The sequence below is a fragment of the Manihot esculenta genome, chromosome 4, assembly GCF_001659605.2.
Source record: "Manihot esculenta cultivar AM560-2 chromosome 4, M.esculenta_v8, whole genome shotgun sequence".
NCBI classification, from domain to species: domain Eukaryota; kingdom Viridiplantae; phylum Streptophyta; class Magnoliopsida; order Malpighiales; family Euphorbiaceae; genus Manihot; species Manihot esculenta.
The window spans coordinates 31,409,956-31,426,973 of NC_035164.2; the positions used below are offsets into that span (position 1 = coordinate 31,409,956).

General features: G+C 35.7%; 1 protein-coding gene across 1 annotated transcript; it reads left to right on the plus strand.

Annotated features, from left to right (window-relative positions):
• Positions 1–3,749: 3,749 nt before the first annotated feature.
• LOC110607819 (receptor-like protein 9b) lies at positions 3,750–16,658 on the plus strand. The gene is given in 7 exon segments (XM_043955632.1): positions 3,750–4,128; positions 13,876–14,028; positions 14,119–14,187; positions 14,262–14,414; positions 14,788–15,649; positions 15,651–15,775; positions 15,778–16,658. Coding segments are annotated over 7 exon segments (2,622 nt in total).
• Positions 16,659–17,018: the final 360 nt, after the last annotated feature.

The following is a 17,018-nucleotide window of genomic DNA, read 5'->3' on the forward strand; positions in this document are numbered from 1 at the left end:
AAACGATTAGAATCAAGAGATAAAGAGGCAGAACCAGTATGAGAGATTGGAAGAGTTTTACCATTTGTGAGAGTAACTTCGTCAGTGCCAGAATATTCAGAATGAAGAGCAAGATTATCCAGTTCAGATGTCAGGTGATGGGTCGCTCCACTATCCACAATCCAGGGTTGAGGGGTAGCAGTTGGAGAAGATGTGTGATGACTGACAGGTCTGGGATTATGTCTATTATACCTTGGACTTGGACACACATTAGCCAAATGACCTTGGCCGCCACAGTTATAACAAACTGGAGATGATGTAGAATTTGTGTTAGAGCCAGAAACTCGACCAACAGAACTGGAGTAACTACCACGTCCACCACGCCCTCGACCACGAGAAGGGCCACCACGATAACCAGAAGTATTGAGGTGAGCAAGTGCAGGCACAATTGGTTCAGCCGATTGCAATTGCAATTCTTCAGAAAGCAATAAACCCAATAAGTCATCATATGAAACGGATGCCAAACGTGCCTCAATATTACGGGTAAATGGACGGTAATCAGGTCCTAACCCACGAAGAATATGATCGACAAGATCATCCTCAGAAATCGCAGCATCAAGAGAAAGTAACTGATCATAAATCTGTTTGGCACGACTCATATAGACTGGAATGGAGTCCGTACCTTTAGAAAGGACATAGAGGGAGGACTTAAGTGTGCGAATTTGAGCTTTTGAGCCAGAAGCATACTGGATTTTTAATCGAGACTAGGCATCATGAGCCGTAGCAACACCAACAACCTGAGAAAGAACAGATTCGGATAAGGAACTTAGAATCCAACCAAGAACAGTCTGGTCTTTAAAAAACCAAGTAGAATAAGCAGGATTAGGAGCATCATTGATCTCCTTAGGTGGAGCAACAGCAGACCCATCAATGTGATGAACGAGCTGCTGACTATGAAGAAGGGGAAGAATCTGTGTTTTCCAGAGTAAGTAATTGGTCGAAGTTAATTTGACAGTGACATGATTGTGGATCGAAGGGATGGAAGAAGGAATTGTAGAAGAAGAAGCCATTGGGAAAAGCAGAAAAGAGTCGAGAAAAAAAAAAAATATAGGGCTCTGATACCAAAAAGGACCCAAGGTATAAAGGAAATTTCAATGAATATATTACTGTAAACAGAGACTGAATTTATACAGGTAAGTGAAACTAAATCCCTAAACTAAAGGAGATACAATCAGATACAAAGAGATACAGTTTATAGAAATATAAACGGAATAGCTATGCCTAAAGAATAGGTCTTTACGATAGTGCCTTATCACTTACCAGATCAAGGAAATGAAATTCTTTTGCTGCGTTGAAGGTTTGAAGGAAGAATCCACAATGCTTTGACATTCCTTTTCAAATAGATTGCCCTAGTTACGGTCAATATCGTCCTAAATCACATCAATATCCTCGCTAGCATTAATATCGTCACTGAATATCTGCTCAATCCGAAGGAAATTATGCAGAGGTTTTTCATCAGAAAAGGCCAATCTTTTGAAATCAGAATTGATTTTTCTTGATATCTAACATAATGCATGAAAATATCCTTGAACAGCCACAAGATGACCCGAAAATCATTAGCAAAGACTTCTGCAGAAATTGAGTGAAAATAATACCATGTGGCAAGTCTCCATCGTTTATATGGTTACTTTTTAAACGGTGAGATCTTCTCTATACACCGGAGCCATCTCCTTCATTTAATCATTTAGAAATATATAGAAGTGCAAATAAGAGAAATGCAGAGAAAATAATAAAAAAGAAAGAAAAAAGAGAAAAAGAAAGAAAATAATAGAAAAATAAAAATTATAAATGAGAAGAAAGAATGAGAGTAGAGTAAAAAGGTGTTAGAGAAATGAGAAAAAGAAAAATGATTAGAGAAGAAAATAAAGGAAGAGAAATAATAAAAGAAAATGTAGATATATAGAAAGAAAATGATAGAATATAAGAGAAAATAATATGAATGAAAATTATGGAGGAAATGGAAGAAAAGGAGAGAAAAGGAAAAAATTAATGGGAAAAATGGAAAAAGTAAAAAGAAAATTATGGAAAAAAATAAAAAAATAAAAGAAGAGAGAAAAAAAGATAAGAGATGAAAAGAAAATAATAGAAAAAATTACGTGACAAATGAAATGAAAGAAAATTATGATAAGGAAAGAAAATAAAAGAAAGAGAAAAAAATTAAAAAAATAAAAATAATAAAATGAGTGAATGATTAAAGAAAATAAGGTGGTATTATATTTATAAAAATTAAATTATTAACAGATTTAATAAGGGATTCGGAATCCGTTACTTAAATTTTGAAAACAGAAGAGTGATCTTTTTCTATAAAAATTATTAATTAAAATCGTTAATAATCAAAAAATATGAATTTTTAAAAAGAAAATGTAAAATTTTAGGCTAAATTTATTTTAAATTTATCAACAAATTTAGTAATGAATGGCATCTTGATGAATTTAATATTTTTTTATTTATTAATTTAATAATAAAATTTAATTTGTTAGTGATTTATCAATAAATTTATTAATAAATTTTAAATTCGTTAATAAAATTTAATATCAATTATTTTTTATATTTATAAATTCTTAACGAACTTTAAAAATTTATTAATAAATTTTTACCTATAATTTTTTATATTAAAAATTATTAACAAATTTTTTAAAAATTTATTAACGGATTAAAATCTATTGATAATTTAAAAATTTTTTTATAGTGCGTTAATTTTCGTATTTAATATAAAATAATTTTTTTATTAAAATATATTATTATATATAATAAAAAAATAAATTTTATCTATAATAATTTATATTATTATCTTAATAATATTAAAATAATAATTTTATAATTATTGTACAAATATCATCATCTCAAGAGAAAAGTAAGATTAATCACCATTAATGAAACAAAAGAGTGCATCACTTAAAATAAAATATCATACAAAATTCTTCCATATGATGATTGCATAATTTGGTCGCCAATAAAGATTGACATAAAATAACAGTGATGACTCTAAAAAAGAACATGATAAAAGGATGTTGAGAAGCTTGAGAAAAAGACATCCCATCAACTTCATACCCTTTTCCATCAACATATCAAAAGGGGTGACTCCTCCGTGAAGAAGACCCTTATACAAGACCTAGCCATGAGAGATATCAAAATCTGATTTTCCTCTTATTTTGACTCTAAACTCTAGGTTTAATATCTACACACTATAAAAACTTCATTTTCTCACCTTCACAGCAACTCTAAGAAGACCCTCATGCAAAGTAAATTTTGTAAATTATTTTAATATATATAACAATTAAATACTTTAAATTTAAAGTAAATTGTTTTAAAATGTTGAAAGTAATTAAAAATAATTTAATATTTCATATGATTTAATTCAAAAATTATCAGTGTCAATCAACTCAATTTAGTCGAATTTTAATTTTAAAAATAAATCATTAAAATAAAGTTTTTTTTTTTGAAAATATAATATTTCAAGGTCGAAAGTGTAATTTATCGTAAACACTATCATAAACTGACGATGTCGAAACTAGCCGACTGCTTAATTTATGATATATTCTAATTAGGCAATCAAAAAAGTTAATAAAGACCATTATGCTGATCAAACCGGCCGGCCAGCTTCTCAACTAAGCTTTTGTTTTTGTCCATTCTGGGCGTTTGTACACAAGAAGGAGCTGAGAAATTTAATGATCTGTAACTCAGCAATAATTAAGTGACTTGATTTTCAAATGAAAAGGCTCTATTTGAAGTTTTCATTATGGGCATTTCTCGTTATAATTTTCCTGCAAATGAATGGATCCAGAGCTTGCCTGGAAAAAGAGAGGATAGGTTTGCTGGAGTTTAAGGCTTTCATGAAATCAAACTGTGAGGTTGATGACAATCTTGATTCATGGGTTGAAGATGGAACCAGTGACTGTTGTGATTGGGAGAGAGTCACGTGCAGCTCCATATCTCGTCGTGTCGTTGATCTCTCTCTCTATTGGGTCGCAAAGCATTCATCTCTTGGAATTACTTGCAGTTTAAATCTCTCCATGTTTTATCCTTTTGAAGAACTGCTCAGTCTTGATTTTTCTAATAATTGGTTTAATGGTTGGATTGACAAAGCAGGTACTTACACGCTATCTTTATTATTTTAATTTATCTTTAATTTTTGTTTTTGTTTTTATAATTCCACTTAACCTAATATAATCTGTTATTATTATTATTATTTTTAAAAAATTACTATTTAGTTCATTATGAAAATTTATCATATATTAATATTTCGATTTTAAAAAATACATGTTTATGCAGGTTCCGAAAGAGCAGCATTACGCTTGAAGAAGTTACAGATCTTAGATCTGAGTGACAATTCCTTCAACAATAGTATCTTATCATTTGTTGGCATTCTACAAGAAATTATGAAGTGAATAATATATTATTGAATGTAGCTCAGATAATACAATGAGCTATAATACACTGCTTTAAATAAAAAATAATAACAACTGCTGTAGCAACTAAATAGGTAAGGGTGTAAACGAACCGAGCCGAGCCGAGCTTTGAAGAGCTCAAGCTTGATTCGTTAAAATTTTTTCGAACTCGAGCCGAATTCGAGTTTTACTCATTTCGAACTCGAGCCGAGTATTAAGAAGTTCAAGCTTGGCTCGTTTAGCAAACGAGCTTAGACGAGTCGAGTTTTTATCGAGCTGAGTCGAGCTTTTATCGAGCTTAGTCTTGAATAGTTCACGAGTAGTTTAATTTATTTACATGTATAATGAGTTTTAATTTAAAACTAATAAGTTTAAAACTAAAATAATTTTAGTTAAATAAGTATATCTACAAATTAGCACGTAAACTTATAAAGATGAGCTTTTAAATCTTAATGATCCAAATATATGCAAGTTTAAGAGTATAACTAAACTATATAGAGCTGAATTTTAGAAAATTTAGATTTGGCTCATGAAAGTATATGCAGAGTTTGAGTTTATTTCTCTTATGATTGTAATTTCAGTTTACTTAACGAGACTGTTCACGAGCCTGCTCATGAACTCAGAAACGAGCCGAACTCACGAACCTTAACGAGCCAAATATTATGGAGCTCAAGCTTGGCTCGTTTACAAAACGAGCCTAAAAATTAAGCTCGAGCTTGGCTCGTTTAGAAATCGAGTCGAGCTCGGTCGAGCTTTTATCGACGAATAGCTCACGAACGGTTTGGTTCATTTACACCCCTATAAATAGGAGAAAGTGGAGAAAGTGGAGAAAATGACTGAGCTATTTCAGGTAATCAAACCCATTACCCGTGGGATCCTAACCACTAAGACTTATTCAAACTAAACATATTTACAATAATACACCTTATCTCTCCACAGCTCTAGCACATGGCATCCAGCCTTATAACTCCAGAGGGATATTTGCATCCTTATAACCCCTTAAGTCATTATCCCCCCTCAAACTTTGTCGGGACTGTAGACAAAGTTTGTGACGAAATTGAGTCAGGCGAGCCTTTGTCATGGGCTTTGTAAAAATGTCAGCCAGTTGTAATGACAACGGAATATGCTTAGTAGTTAAAACCCCTTGAGCAACGCGTTCTCTTACATAATGATAGTCCAGAGCAATGTGTTTGCTACGAGCATGTAGTACAGGATTAACAGTAAGATACAAGGCACTTAAGTTGTCACCATGAAGAGCTGGAGGATGATGGATGGGAACTCGTAAATCAGCCAATAAATAGCCCAACCATGTGAGCTCGGCGGCAGCATGAGCCATAGCTCGATACTCCGCCTCGGTGCTGGAACGAGCCACTGTATTCTGTTTCTTGGCACACCACGAAATTATATTTGAACCTAGAAAAGTACAGTAGCCGGTGGTGGATCTCCGAGTAGTTGGACAACCAGCCCAATCTGCATCAGAAAAAGCACTAAGAACAAGTGAAGTGTTAGCGGTTAGAGATAGGCCGTAGTGAATAGTGCCTTTTAAATAACGTAAAATCCGCCGAACAAATTTTAAATGGGAGACGTCAGGTGTGTGCATAAACTGAGAAACGTAATTCACACTAAAAGAAAGATCAGTGATATGCGGTTGTCGAAACCGTAAAAAATAACCTATTATTAATCAACAAATAAATTTGCAGATAGTGGCAATAGGGTCGAACCACAGGGAATTGACACCAAGTATCTTCCTAATAATGACTAAGGCAAGTAATAACAAGTAAGTAAAAGAGGGGGGTTTGTTTTGATGTGTTAAAAGCTAAAAGCAAAAGAGAACAATAATTTAAATAAGTGAGAATATCAATGGGAAATAGATTCTAGCTGAAGTGTGAGCCTAATTCAGTTTGTTCAGAATTGATCATTGATTATTAAAGACTCCTATTTGATTTCAATAAATCAGTTTTGGTTGTGGAAGACGCTTCTCACAATCCAAATTCCTCCTTAGTTCTAGTTTGATTAGGAAACGTTCGCTAATCAAACACTGATCAACAAGTTGCCAAGGAACGTCCTTGGGGCATTTAGCATCGAACAACCGTTGATCGCATTAAGACTTAGAGAAACCCAATTCTATCCTTGCCAACCGCGTGGTCAAGGCTAGGTTATGCAACTGATTATATTTATGTTCAAACAATTTAAGCAATTACGGACCTAAATCATTCAAACAATTTATCACTTAAGCAATTTAAAAGCAATGGGCCCTTATTGATTCTAAAAGCAAAGTAATAATTATGGAAAAGATCAGATTGCATAAATATTGAAACAAGCAAGAGTTCAACAATGGAGTATTAAACCTCCCAATTCATCACAAATCTGAATATTCTCAACTTCAACTAGAAAATAATGAATTTAGCCACTCATGGTGACTAAAATACAAAAATAAAGAAGAAAAGAAAGAAGGAAAGTTTCTGCTGTGTTGCTGGAGAATTTCCGAGGATGGCAGATGCTGAAAGAGATGATGCCATGTTGGTTTGGATGTTGCCCTTATATAGCTGGAGAATCCCAATTCCAATTTGATTAGGGTTTTGGAATCTCAATTTGATTTGGTCTTCTTTGTAGTCTTTGATTCCTCTTTGGATTTTGTATTTGATTGAGAATGGAACTCTCTAAGTGAAGGGCGTGGCTCTTGGGACTGATCTTGTGGTGTTTGAAGTGGACTTGGACTTCTTTTCTTTGAATTTCTAATTTCTGCCCTTTTCCCGCTCTGCTGTCAACTCCTGCTGTCAAGGTGATTTGGGCAGTTTCTGCGAGTGATTTGGGCAAATCACTTGCCCAATCTGCCCCAATCGCTTTCTGGGATTCAGTCCAGTTTCTGTCTCTGTCTCTGCGAGTGATTTGGCCAGTTTCTGCGAGTGATTTGGGCAAATCACTTTGACCCAATCACTTTTCCAGCTTTTTCTTCACTTTTTCTCTAACTTTCCAATTTCTTCCTTTTCTGTAAAAACATGACAAAAGCACAAATTAAGCTAGAAAAATGTGTAAATAAACAGTAATAAATATAATAAAAATGTGGCTAAATTATGCTTGATCAATCAGGCCGGGTCAGTGTAAGATACTGCAAAGAACCAACAAGGCTACTGCAAAGAACCAACAAGGCTACTGCAAAGAACCAACAAGGCCCCGGAAATAGCGAGGATCAACAGTTGTGTCATCTGGAGTGGAAACTGTTTTTTGTACCGAAGGCGTAGGCATAGGCCGACAATCTAATATTTGAGCACGCTTCAGAATAGAATGAGCATAATGAGTCTATGATAAATGGAGCCCAGTGGGTGTAGTGTGAATCTGAATGCCCAAGAAATGATGTAACGGACCGAGGTCCTTCATAGAAAATTCAGAATTTAAGACCTGCAAGAATGATTAAACTAGAGGAGGGGAAGAGCCTGTGAGGAGCATATCATCAACATAAATTAATAAGACCAAAATTCCTGTCAATGAATGAAAAATGAAAAGAGAAGGATCGGCAAGACTGCAATAGAAATCATATTTAATTAAAAAAACACTTAATCGATCAAACCAGGCACGCGGTGCCTGTTTTAATCCATACAATGCACGCTGAAGCTTACAAACATAAGAGGGATGCGCAGAATAAATCATTCCAGGAGGTTGTTCCATATAAATATTCTCAGAAATGAAACCATGCAGAAAAATATTTTTAACGTCAAGTTGACGAATAGGCCAACCCCGAACTAAAGCAACAATTAAAACTAAACGGATGGTACCAGGTTTTATAACGGGTGAAAAATTTTCAGTGTAATCGACACCGTCAAGTTGATGGAAACCCTTAGCAACTAAACGAGCTTTTAACCGTTCTAACGTGCCATCGGGTTTTAACTTAGCTTTATAGACCCACTTATACCCTATAACATTTAAATCAGCAGTGCGAGGAACTAATGTCCAAGTCTCATTCTTAATTAAGGCATTAAACTCATCAAGCATAGCATTTTTCCACCCACTATGAGCAAGGGCATGTTTGACACTCTTAGGTTTAGGAGGAATAGACGGAGACACAGTAACATTCAAAGCATATTTGGGGTTGGGTTTAGCAATTCCTGACTTCGACCGAGTAATCATAATATGTGAAGAAGGTAAATTCAAAGCATGTTCATCAAACATAGTATCATCAAGAGAAGCAGAATTACCTGGTGCAGTTAATAATAATTTTTCAAATTGAGAAACGAGAGATTCACTTACTGAACAGTCCAATGAATGTGTCTCTGTGGGCTGCTCTGGAAGGTCATTCGAGACAAACAATTGCTGGTCTGGTATTGTTGAACATTGTTGCACCTGGTCTGCAATCCGAAGCTCCTCTGGACCTTGATAGGAACTTTGTGCAGGAGCAGACGAATCTGCCACCACCACCACTTGGTTTAAAACTGACGAACTAGTCTCCGGAACATCCGTTGGCACTGGAACAGTAACATGTGACAGAACTGGGGACTGAACAGCAGTGAAATCAGCTGCTGTTTGCTGCAGAACTGAGGATGTAGATGAGGGCTGCAACACCACCGCAGAAGGCACAACTGCGGCAGGCTATTGGACCTGTGTGGCTTCACCTTCAGACGGCAGAATACTTGTGTTATGAGCATGAGAAGAGTCTGGCGAGGTAGCAATCTCAGAAGGCACACTCCCCTGTAAAGAAGGAAAAAATAGTCTCATTTTGATTACTTTCATCAGAGTCGGTACATAAACTAGAAGAAGCAGGCAACCACGAATTCATAACTTGAAGAGCAAAAGATGGATCAGCAGAAGTAGATTTGAAAGGAAAAACAGCCTCATCAAAAGACACATGACGACTTATAATAAATTTCTTAGTTCTAGGAAAAACATTTATACCCTTTGTGTTTCTCACTATAACAAAAAAAAAAAAAAACACATAAGCAAGACTTTGGATCAAACTTATGTGCCTTAGAGTCCCAAATGTACGGAAAACATTTGGAACCAAAGATACGCAACGAACTGTAATCAAAATGAAAACCATGAAGCATATAAAAAGGAGTCTCATTTCCTAAAACAGTAGTAGGTAATCTATTTAAAAGAAAGACAACTGTTTGAAATGTTTCAACCCACATATATAAAGGTACATGACTATGGTACATCATAGTTAATCCTAATTCACGAATTACTCTATGTCGCCGTTCAACGGCACCTGTTTGCTCAGGAGTATATGGACAAGAAATGTGATGCTTAATACCATGTGTGAGAAAATGAGAAGACAAAGCATTATTAACGAACTCACCTCCTCCATCTGAATGAAAAACTTTAACTTGCTTTCCGTATTGACGCAATATAAATTGTTCAAATGCCAAGTAAGTAGCAAAGAAATCAGATTTTGGTTTTAGATGAATAATCCAGGTATATTTTGAGAAATCATCAACAAAACAAGCATAGAACTTAAACTTAGCAAAAGAAATAACAGGCGTTGGACCCACAAATCGCAATGAATTTTATCAAAAACAGAAGAACTAGTATGTTCAGAAGCACTAAAAGACATTTTACTTAATTTGCCTAACTGACAGCTATCACACAAAAACTTAGAACGCAAAGAGCCTGTTACATCAACTAGATTTTTATTGAATAAAACAGAAACAGCCGAAGCTTGTGGGTGTCCTTGTAATACCCCTGTAGGTGGATTTAAAGTATCCCACATCGGAAAGAGGTTGAAAGGGTGGGGGCCTTATAAGGTCAAGCCCTGGACACCCAGTGGACGCGTTTTGGGAAGACAGGATAGTAAATCCCTTGACCCAGAAACAAAACCGTGAGGGGAAGGACGCTGGGCGTGAACCCAAAGCGGACAATATTCATTGGTATGGGCCCAGAGGATGTTACAGATTGGTATCAGAGCCTGGGCCTCATGAGTACGGTGTGCTGAGCGAGGACGCTCAGACCTTATGGGGGGAAGAATGTAATACCCCTGTAGGTGAATTTAAAGTATCCCACATCGGAAAGAGGTTGAAAGGGTGGGGGCCTTATAAGGTCAAGCCCTGGACACCCAGTGGACGCGTTTTGGGAAGACAAGGTAGTAAATCCCTTGACTCAGAAATAAAACCATGAGGGGAAGGACGCTGGGCGTGAACCCAAAGCGGACAATATTCACTGGTATGGGCTCAGAGGATGTTACAGTCCTAATCTCTGATGCCAAAGCTCAGCAGTACCAGCCTTAAACCGATTCGAGAAGTAGGCCTCAGGAATTCCAGATAATGTATACATATTACGCCTCCTTGGCCCTTTCAAAAGTACCTGCCCTGTTTCCCGATCCTTAACACAAACAGAAACATTAGAGAACTCACAGTTTACTGGACACTCATCAGTTAGTTGACTAATTGACAACATGTTTTGTTTTAAATCAGGTACAGACAACACATTAGAAAGAGGCAGATTATACTTTTGTTTCAAAAAAGATATACCAATACCATCAATTGGCAAGAACGCACCATTTCCGATTGTGATAGAATCAGACCCAAGATAACTACTAATATTTTTTAACAAATGTTTGTTACCTGTCATGTGATTGGACGCACCTGAATTAGCTACCCAGTCGGCATCGTGAACTCCATTGTCGAGTGTGAGAGCTGCAAGAGCTTGTGGAGGGCTTTCACGTTATCCTTTAGAAACCCACCAGCAAATTTTAGCAATATGTCCTTTTCTACCACAATATTGATAAATTTCATCCCTATAAAGTTCCCGTTGTCATTCGCCTCTGGCCTGGTGGTGGTGGACGGCGTTGGGCAGAATACCCCCATTTGTTCTGATTCTGACCTCGGGTCTGCTGGGCTTGAAATTCTCATCCTTGCGAATCGAAACTGAAGCGTCGATCTGAGCTGGGATTTGTGTGTTTCTGTTGATTCCCATAGAAAGCTACATGTGACACGATCTGTTCCAGCGAAGTATTGGTCTGACTTGAGAACCAATTCCGCCGTTGATCATGATTTTTCAATTGTGACACTAACTCATTATAGTTAGGTCGTGGTGGCTTGAGCATAGTAGTGGTGAAGGTCTCGTATTGTGGACCTAAGCTAGTGAGAAGACAGAAGACTTTCTCACCATCGGGCACTTTTTTACCAATTGCAGCCAAATTGTCGCAAATCTCTTTAAACAAGCGTAAATGCTCTGTTATAGAGTTGTTGTCGTCTTTTCGAAAATACGTTAACTGTTGTCGAAGGGTAAACTCTCTCTCTTGTGAGTCTTGAGCATAGGCTTCTTTCAAAGCGCTCCACACATTTCTCACAGTTTCTAATCCGATGACAAGTCCCAGAGATTCTTCACTGAGAGTCCCGTAGATCCACCCTCGAAGCAATCGATCGGACTTTTGCCAAGTTTTAAAAGCATCTGACTGTTGTGGTTGATAATTTTCTGGAACTGGATTTGGAGAAGGGTCGAACTTCTGATCTTCTGGAAAATCCTTCACAAGGTGATCGGATAATTCCTGACTCTCAGCTAAACTCAGGACCTGTTCTCTCTAAAGTGGGTAATTTGTCTGTTTAAGTTTTAGAGTTACGAAATTAGCTACATTCAAAGTAGGAGAAGCCATGGGAGCGGATAGAACCAGCTCTGATACCAACAAGAAATTATGAAGAAGTGAATAATATATTATTGAATGTAGCTCAGATAATACAATGAGTTATAATACACTGCTTTAAATAAAAAATAATAACAACTGCTGTAGCAACTAAATAGGAGAAAGTGGAGAAAGTGGAGAAAATGACTGAGCTATTTCAGGTAATCAAACCCATTACCCGTGGGATCTTAAGACTTATTCAAACTAAACATATTTACAATAATACACCTTATCTCTCCACAGCTCTAACACATGGCATCCCGCCTTATAACTCCAGAGGGATATTTGCATCCTCATAACCTCTTAAGTCATTAATTCTTACATCAATTAAAACTTTAAATCTTAGTGGCAACGCCCTGGTTGGTCTGTTCCCTATCAAGGGCATGTTTCTTGGCACTGTAATAATGCTTAATGACCTAATATTAATTCATAAATTACATATTTATTTCATTTATGAAATAACTTTTACTACATAATTTATGACCCAATAATAGAATATGATATCTGAATTTTTTTTTTCTTAATTTGTTTACGAAATTACATGGTTTAGACTTAGCTTATTTGGAAAACTTGGAAACTTTGGAGATAAGTAGTAATGAAATCACTGGCCTCTCAGTGGAAGGTAAACCCATTTAACTGCTCTCTCTCTTCTTGCATATCAATCCACCAGAATATGCATCAATCTAAATGAGTTTTCAACATATAAAAATTGAAATTTTATTTATTTATTTTATTTTATAGCTCGTGATTATTAAAATATTCTATATGGTATGCAGGTTTTGATAAATTATCAAGTCTGAAAAAGCTAAAAGTTGTAGATCTTGGTAGTAACGCCTTTAATACAAGTAGTTTATCATCTTTGAGTTGTCTTGTATCACTCAAGATTTTGGTTCTCAGAGACAACAACATGAATGGTCGGTTCTCATTTCAAGGGTGAGTTTCTTACATCGCCATTTTTCTGCATCACCTATTTTTATTTTATGCTCTAAAATTTTTTCACTATGCATACTACATTTACATTATTTTTATTAAAGGAAAATTGAATCAATTCCCGTGCAGACACTAACTAGATTTTAACATTTGATAATCCAATATGAACTTTCTTTTAGGCAAACAGTGGCAGCTTTTTGAATGAATGTAACAAGAGAAATGTATGCGAAGAATTTTTAGGATTTCAAATTATAGGCTAAGTTATAGCATAGTGCTCAAAGTTTTAAAAAATTTACATTTTAATCCTTATTTTTTTAATAATAAACAATTCGGTTCTTGAATTTAATTTATTTTATTAATAAAATAATCACTTTTAAAATTTATTGTTAGTCAATCGATTAATCGAAAAATTCAATCCAATTAAGTGGACTAAATTGTTATAAATATTTAAATTAAGAATTAAAGGAATTAACTGTTATAAAAATTAAAATTTGAAGGTCTAATTTTACAACTATAATAATAATATTTTTTTATGAGTAAAATTATTATTATTATTATTATTATTATTATTATTATTATTATTATTATTATTATTATTGATAATGATGTATCTTATATTCACGATATGATGATTTATTGATTAGTGGCATTACATGTGTTAGAATTAGCTGATCTAAAAAACTTGGAAACCTTGGACTTAAGTTACAATGAATTGGAGAGCCTCTCAATGGAAGGTAAATTTCACTTCACATCTCCTGTCTTTTCAATTTCATTGCCTACATCTCCTGTCTTTCAGGCAACCTAAGTCAAGGTGGTCTTAGCCTTTCTTTTGCCTTTATAACATCCTAACCAATTGATCGAAATGCCAAAAAATCATCAATTATAAAGTGATTAACTATTTAAATGCAGGTTTTGAAAGGTTATCAAGTTTGAAAAAGCTAAAATTTTTAGATCTTAGCTATAATGTCTTGAACGGCAGTGCCATGTCAGCTCTAAGCAATCTTGTATCACTTAAGACATTAATTCTTAACTCCAATGGAATGGTTGGTCAATTGCCTCCTAGCACAGGTATGACATTAATCCATTCTGAACGACACCGTTTTAATTGATTTCATCTCTAATCTATACTTTTTGCACAATCACATGGCTCAGAAGAATTAGCTAATATGAAACACTTGGAAACGTTGGATGTAAGTTATAATTCCTTGGAAGGGTCAGAAGGTAATTTCGTATAACCCTACCCATGTACTAAAAAGGTGATTCCAACATTTTCATAGGCATTTTTCTTATTGTAGGATTATGTGGATTGAAAAGACTCACTGAGTTGGATCTCAAAAATAATAAATTCTCAGGCCCACTTCCTCAATGTCTTAGAAACATAAGCAGCCTCCAGTATCTTGATCTCTCATCAAATCAGTTCGCCGGCAACATGGAATCCATCCTTTGCAGCTTATGCGGCACAGTCCCAGCAGACAGCTTCTGATAGTGTGGCTCGGCCAGTGGCTCCAGCCGCGACGCAGGCCAGTGGCAGAGGCAGAGGGAGAGGGAGAGGGGCAGCCTCTTCTTCAGCGGGTTTCAGGGGTGAAGGTCCATCAGCTCCAGCGCGGATCTTCACCATGACACAACAGGAGGCAAATGCATCAAACACCGTGGTGTCAGGTAATCTCATCATTGGTTGTTCAGATGTTTATGCCTTAATGGACCCTGGTGCATCTCATTCTTTTATTGCTCCGAGAGCCGTCGAGAGGTTGGATTTGATTGTCTCTAGGTTAGAGTGTCCCCTATGAGTCAGTGGACCCAAGTGCGACCCATCAGTGGCAGAGCTTACGTCCCTCAAGTGTTTAGTTCTCTCTGGAAATAACTTTCAAGGCTTATTCTCATTTAGTGCTTTGGCTAACCACTCCAAGCTTGAGATATTTGAACTTTCTTCAGGAAGTAGTAAGCTTGAAGTGGACACACAGAATCCTACATGGTTTCCTACGTTTCAACTGAAGCTGTTTCACTTGTCAAACTGCCACTTAAATGTCCAAACTAGAACAGTTCCGAGTTTTCTTCTCTATCAGCATGACATGAACTTCATTGATCTCTCTCATAATAAGCTGACTGGAGCATTCCCCAGTTGGGTCTTGCAGAATAACTCAAAGTTACAAGTTATGAATTTGATGAACAACTCATTCACAGGATCATTTCAGCTGCCAAATTTCAATCATCGAGATTTGGTTAAGTTAGAAATTTCAAGCAACAAGATCACAGGTCAACTCCCTAAGGAATTTGGTTTGGTTCTCTCAAATCTGTGCTATATAAACATGTCAAGGAATAGTTTTCATGGAAAGGTTCCATCTTCAGTTGGTGAGATAAGACAACTACGTTACATGGATTTGTCCTATAATAATTTCTCAGGAGTGTTGCCTGGAAGTATACTTGGGAATGGTACTGATTTATATTATTTGTATCTATCAAACAACAACTTCAATGGCATAGGAGGAGAGTCGTCGAGCATCAGCGCCGAACTATTTGTTTTGGACATGTCAAATAACAAACTATCAGATACAATTCCACTACAGCTATGTAACATGGTAAGTCTTAGAATTTTAGACCTGTCAGAAAATAGGTTGCATGGGTCTCTGCCTTCTTGTTTCAATTCTCTATGGCTGCAATTTCTATTTCTACAAAAGAATAGTCTAAGTGGCACTTGACCTGAGGGATAACAAGTTTACTGGGAACCTTCCAACTTGGATCAATCAGCTTTCAGAATTGCGCGTGCTTTCATTGGGAGGGAATCCATTAGGCGGTCATCATCCTGAGCAGCTCTTGAATTGAGAAATGTGAGCATATTGGATCTTTCACGTAACTTGCTTTCTGGTTCCATACCTTCATGCTTTAATAATATCTCATTTGGGAATGTGAGAGAACATAATAATTTTGAGTACACACCTAAAAGCTTGGGGGACTTCTTGCCTTTTACCTCTTATTATTCTCTATACGATGGCACTCTTGAATTTGAGGTGGAAGAGTTGTTTCATATGTCTTCTTCAAAAGAAGTAGAAGTGGAATTTGCAATGAAGTATAAATTCAATCCCTACAAGGGTGACATCGTCAACTTACTGGCAGGTATTGATTTATCATGCAACGAGTTAAATGGTAGTATCCCTTCAGAATTTGGAGACCTCCATGAAATTCTATCGTTGAACTTGTCTCAAAATCACCTATCAGGGTATATTCCAATCAGTTTTTCAAATTTAGAGAGCTTGGAAAGCTTGGATCTTAGCTTCAACAACTTGAGCGGTGAAATCCCCAGCCAACTAGTTGCCCTGAGTTTTTTGGAAACTTTTAATGTTTCATACAACAATTTGTCAGGTAGAATCCCTGATGAAGGCCAATTTGGGACCTTCGATGAAAGCAGTTACAGAGGTAACCCTGGTCTTTGTGGAGCAATAGTTAACAGGAGCTGCGATGCTGCTGAAGTTCCACCAACGCCGCCATCAAATGATAAGGAAGAAGAAGAAGAAGGTGGTGTTGACATGGCGTGGTTTAACTGGAGTTTCAATGCATCATATGTCACAATCGTATTGGTGTTGATGGTAACCCTCAGAATCAACAGAGAATGGCGCATGTTATGGTTTTATTGGGTTGATGTTTGTATTTATTATATTTCCATTCAGCTTTTTGGAACTGATCGTCTATGCTTGTAGGCTGATGCTGGTGCGCTTGTGGAAGATTACACTATGCTCAAAAATTTTTTTATTAATCCCATTATTTACTTTTCCATTTTCATTTTTATCCACGTCTTCAAATTTAATAAAAATATAAAATATAAAAAAACTATAATATAATATAAAAAATTATATAATATAAAACTATAATATTATATAAAATATATAATATTTTTTTATTTAAAATTATTAATTTAAAATATAATTTTTATCAGATCGGCCAATAAATTAATATACGTCTCCACTGCTACGTCAAATATTATTAAATTAACAAAAATCCAGCTAACATCAAATTCTCAATAAAACATCATAACATCATGTGTCGTTTAGTGAGAATTA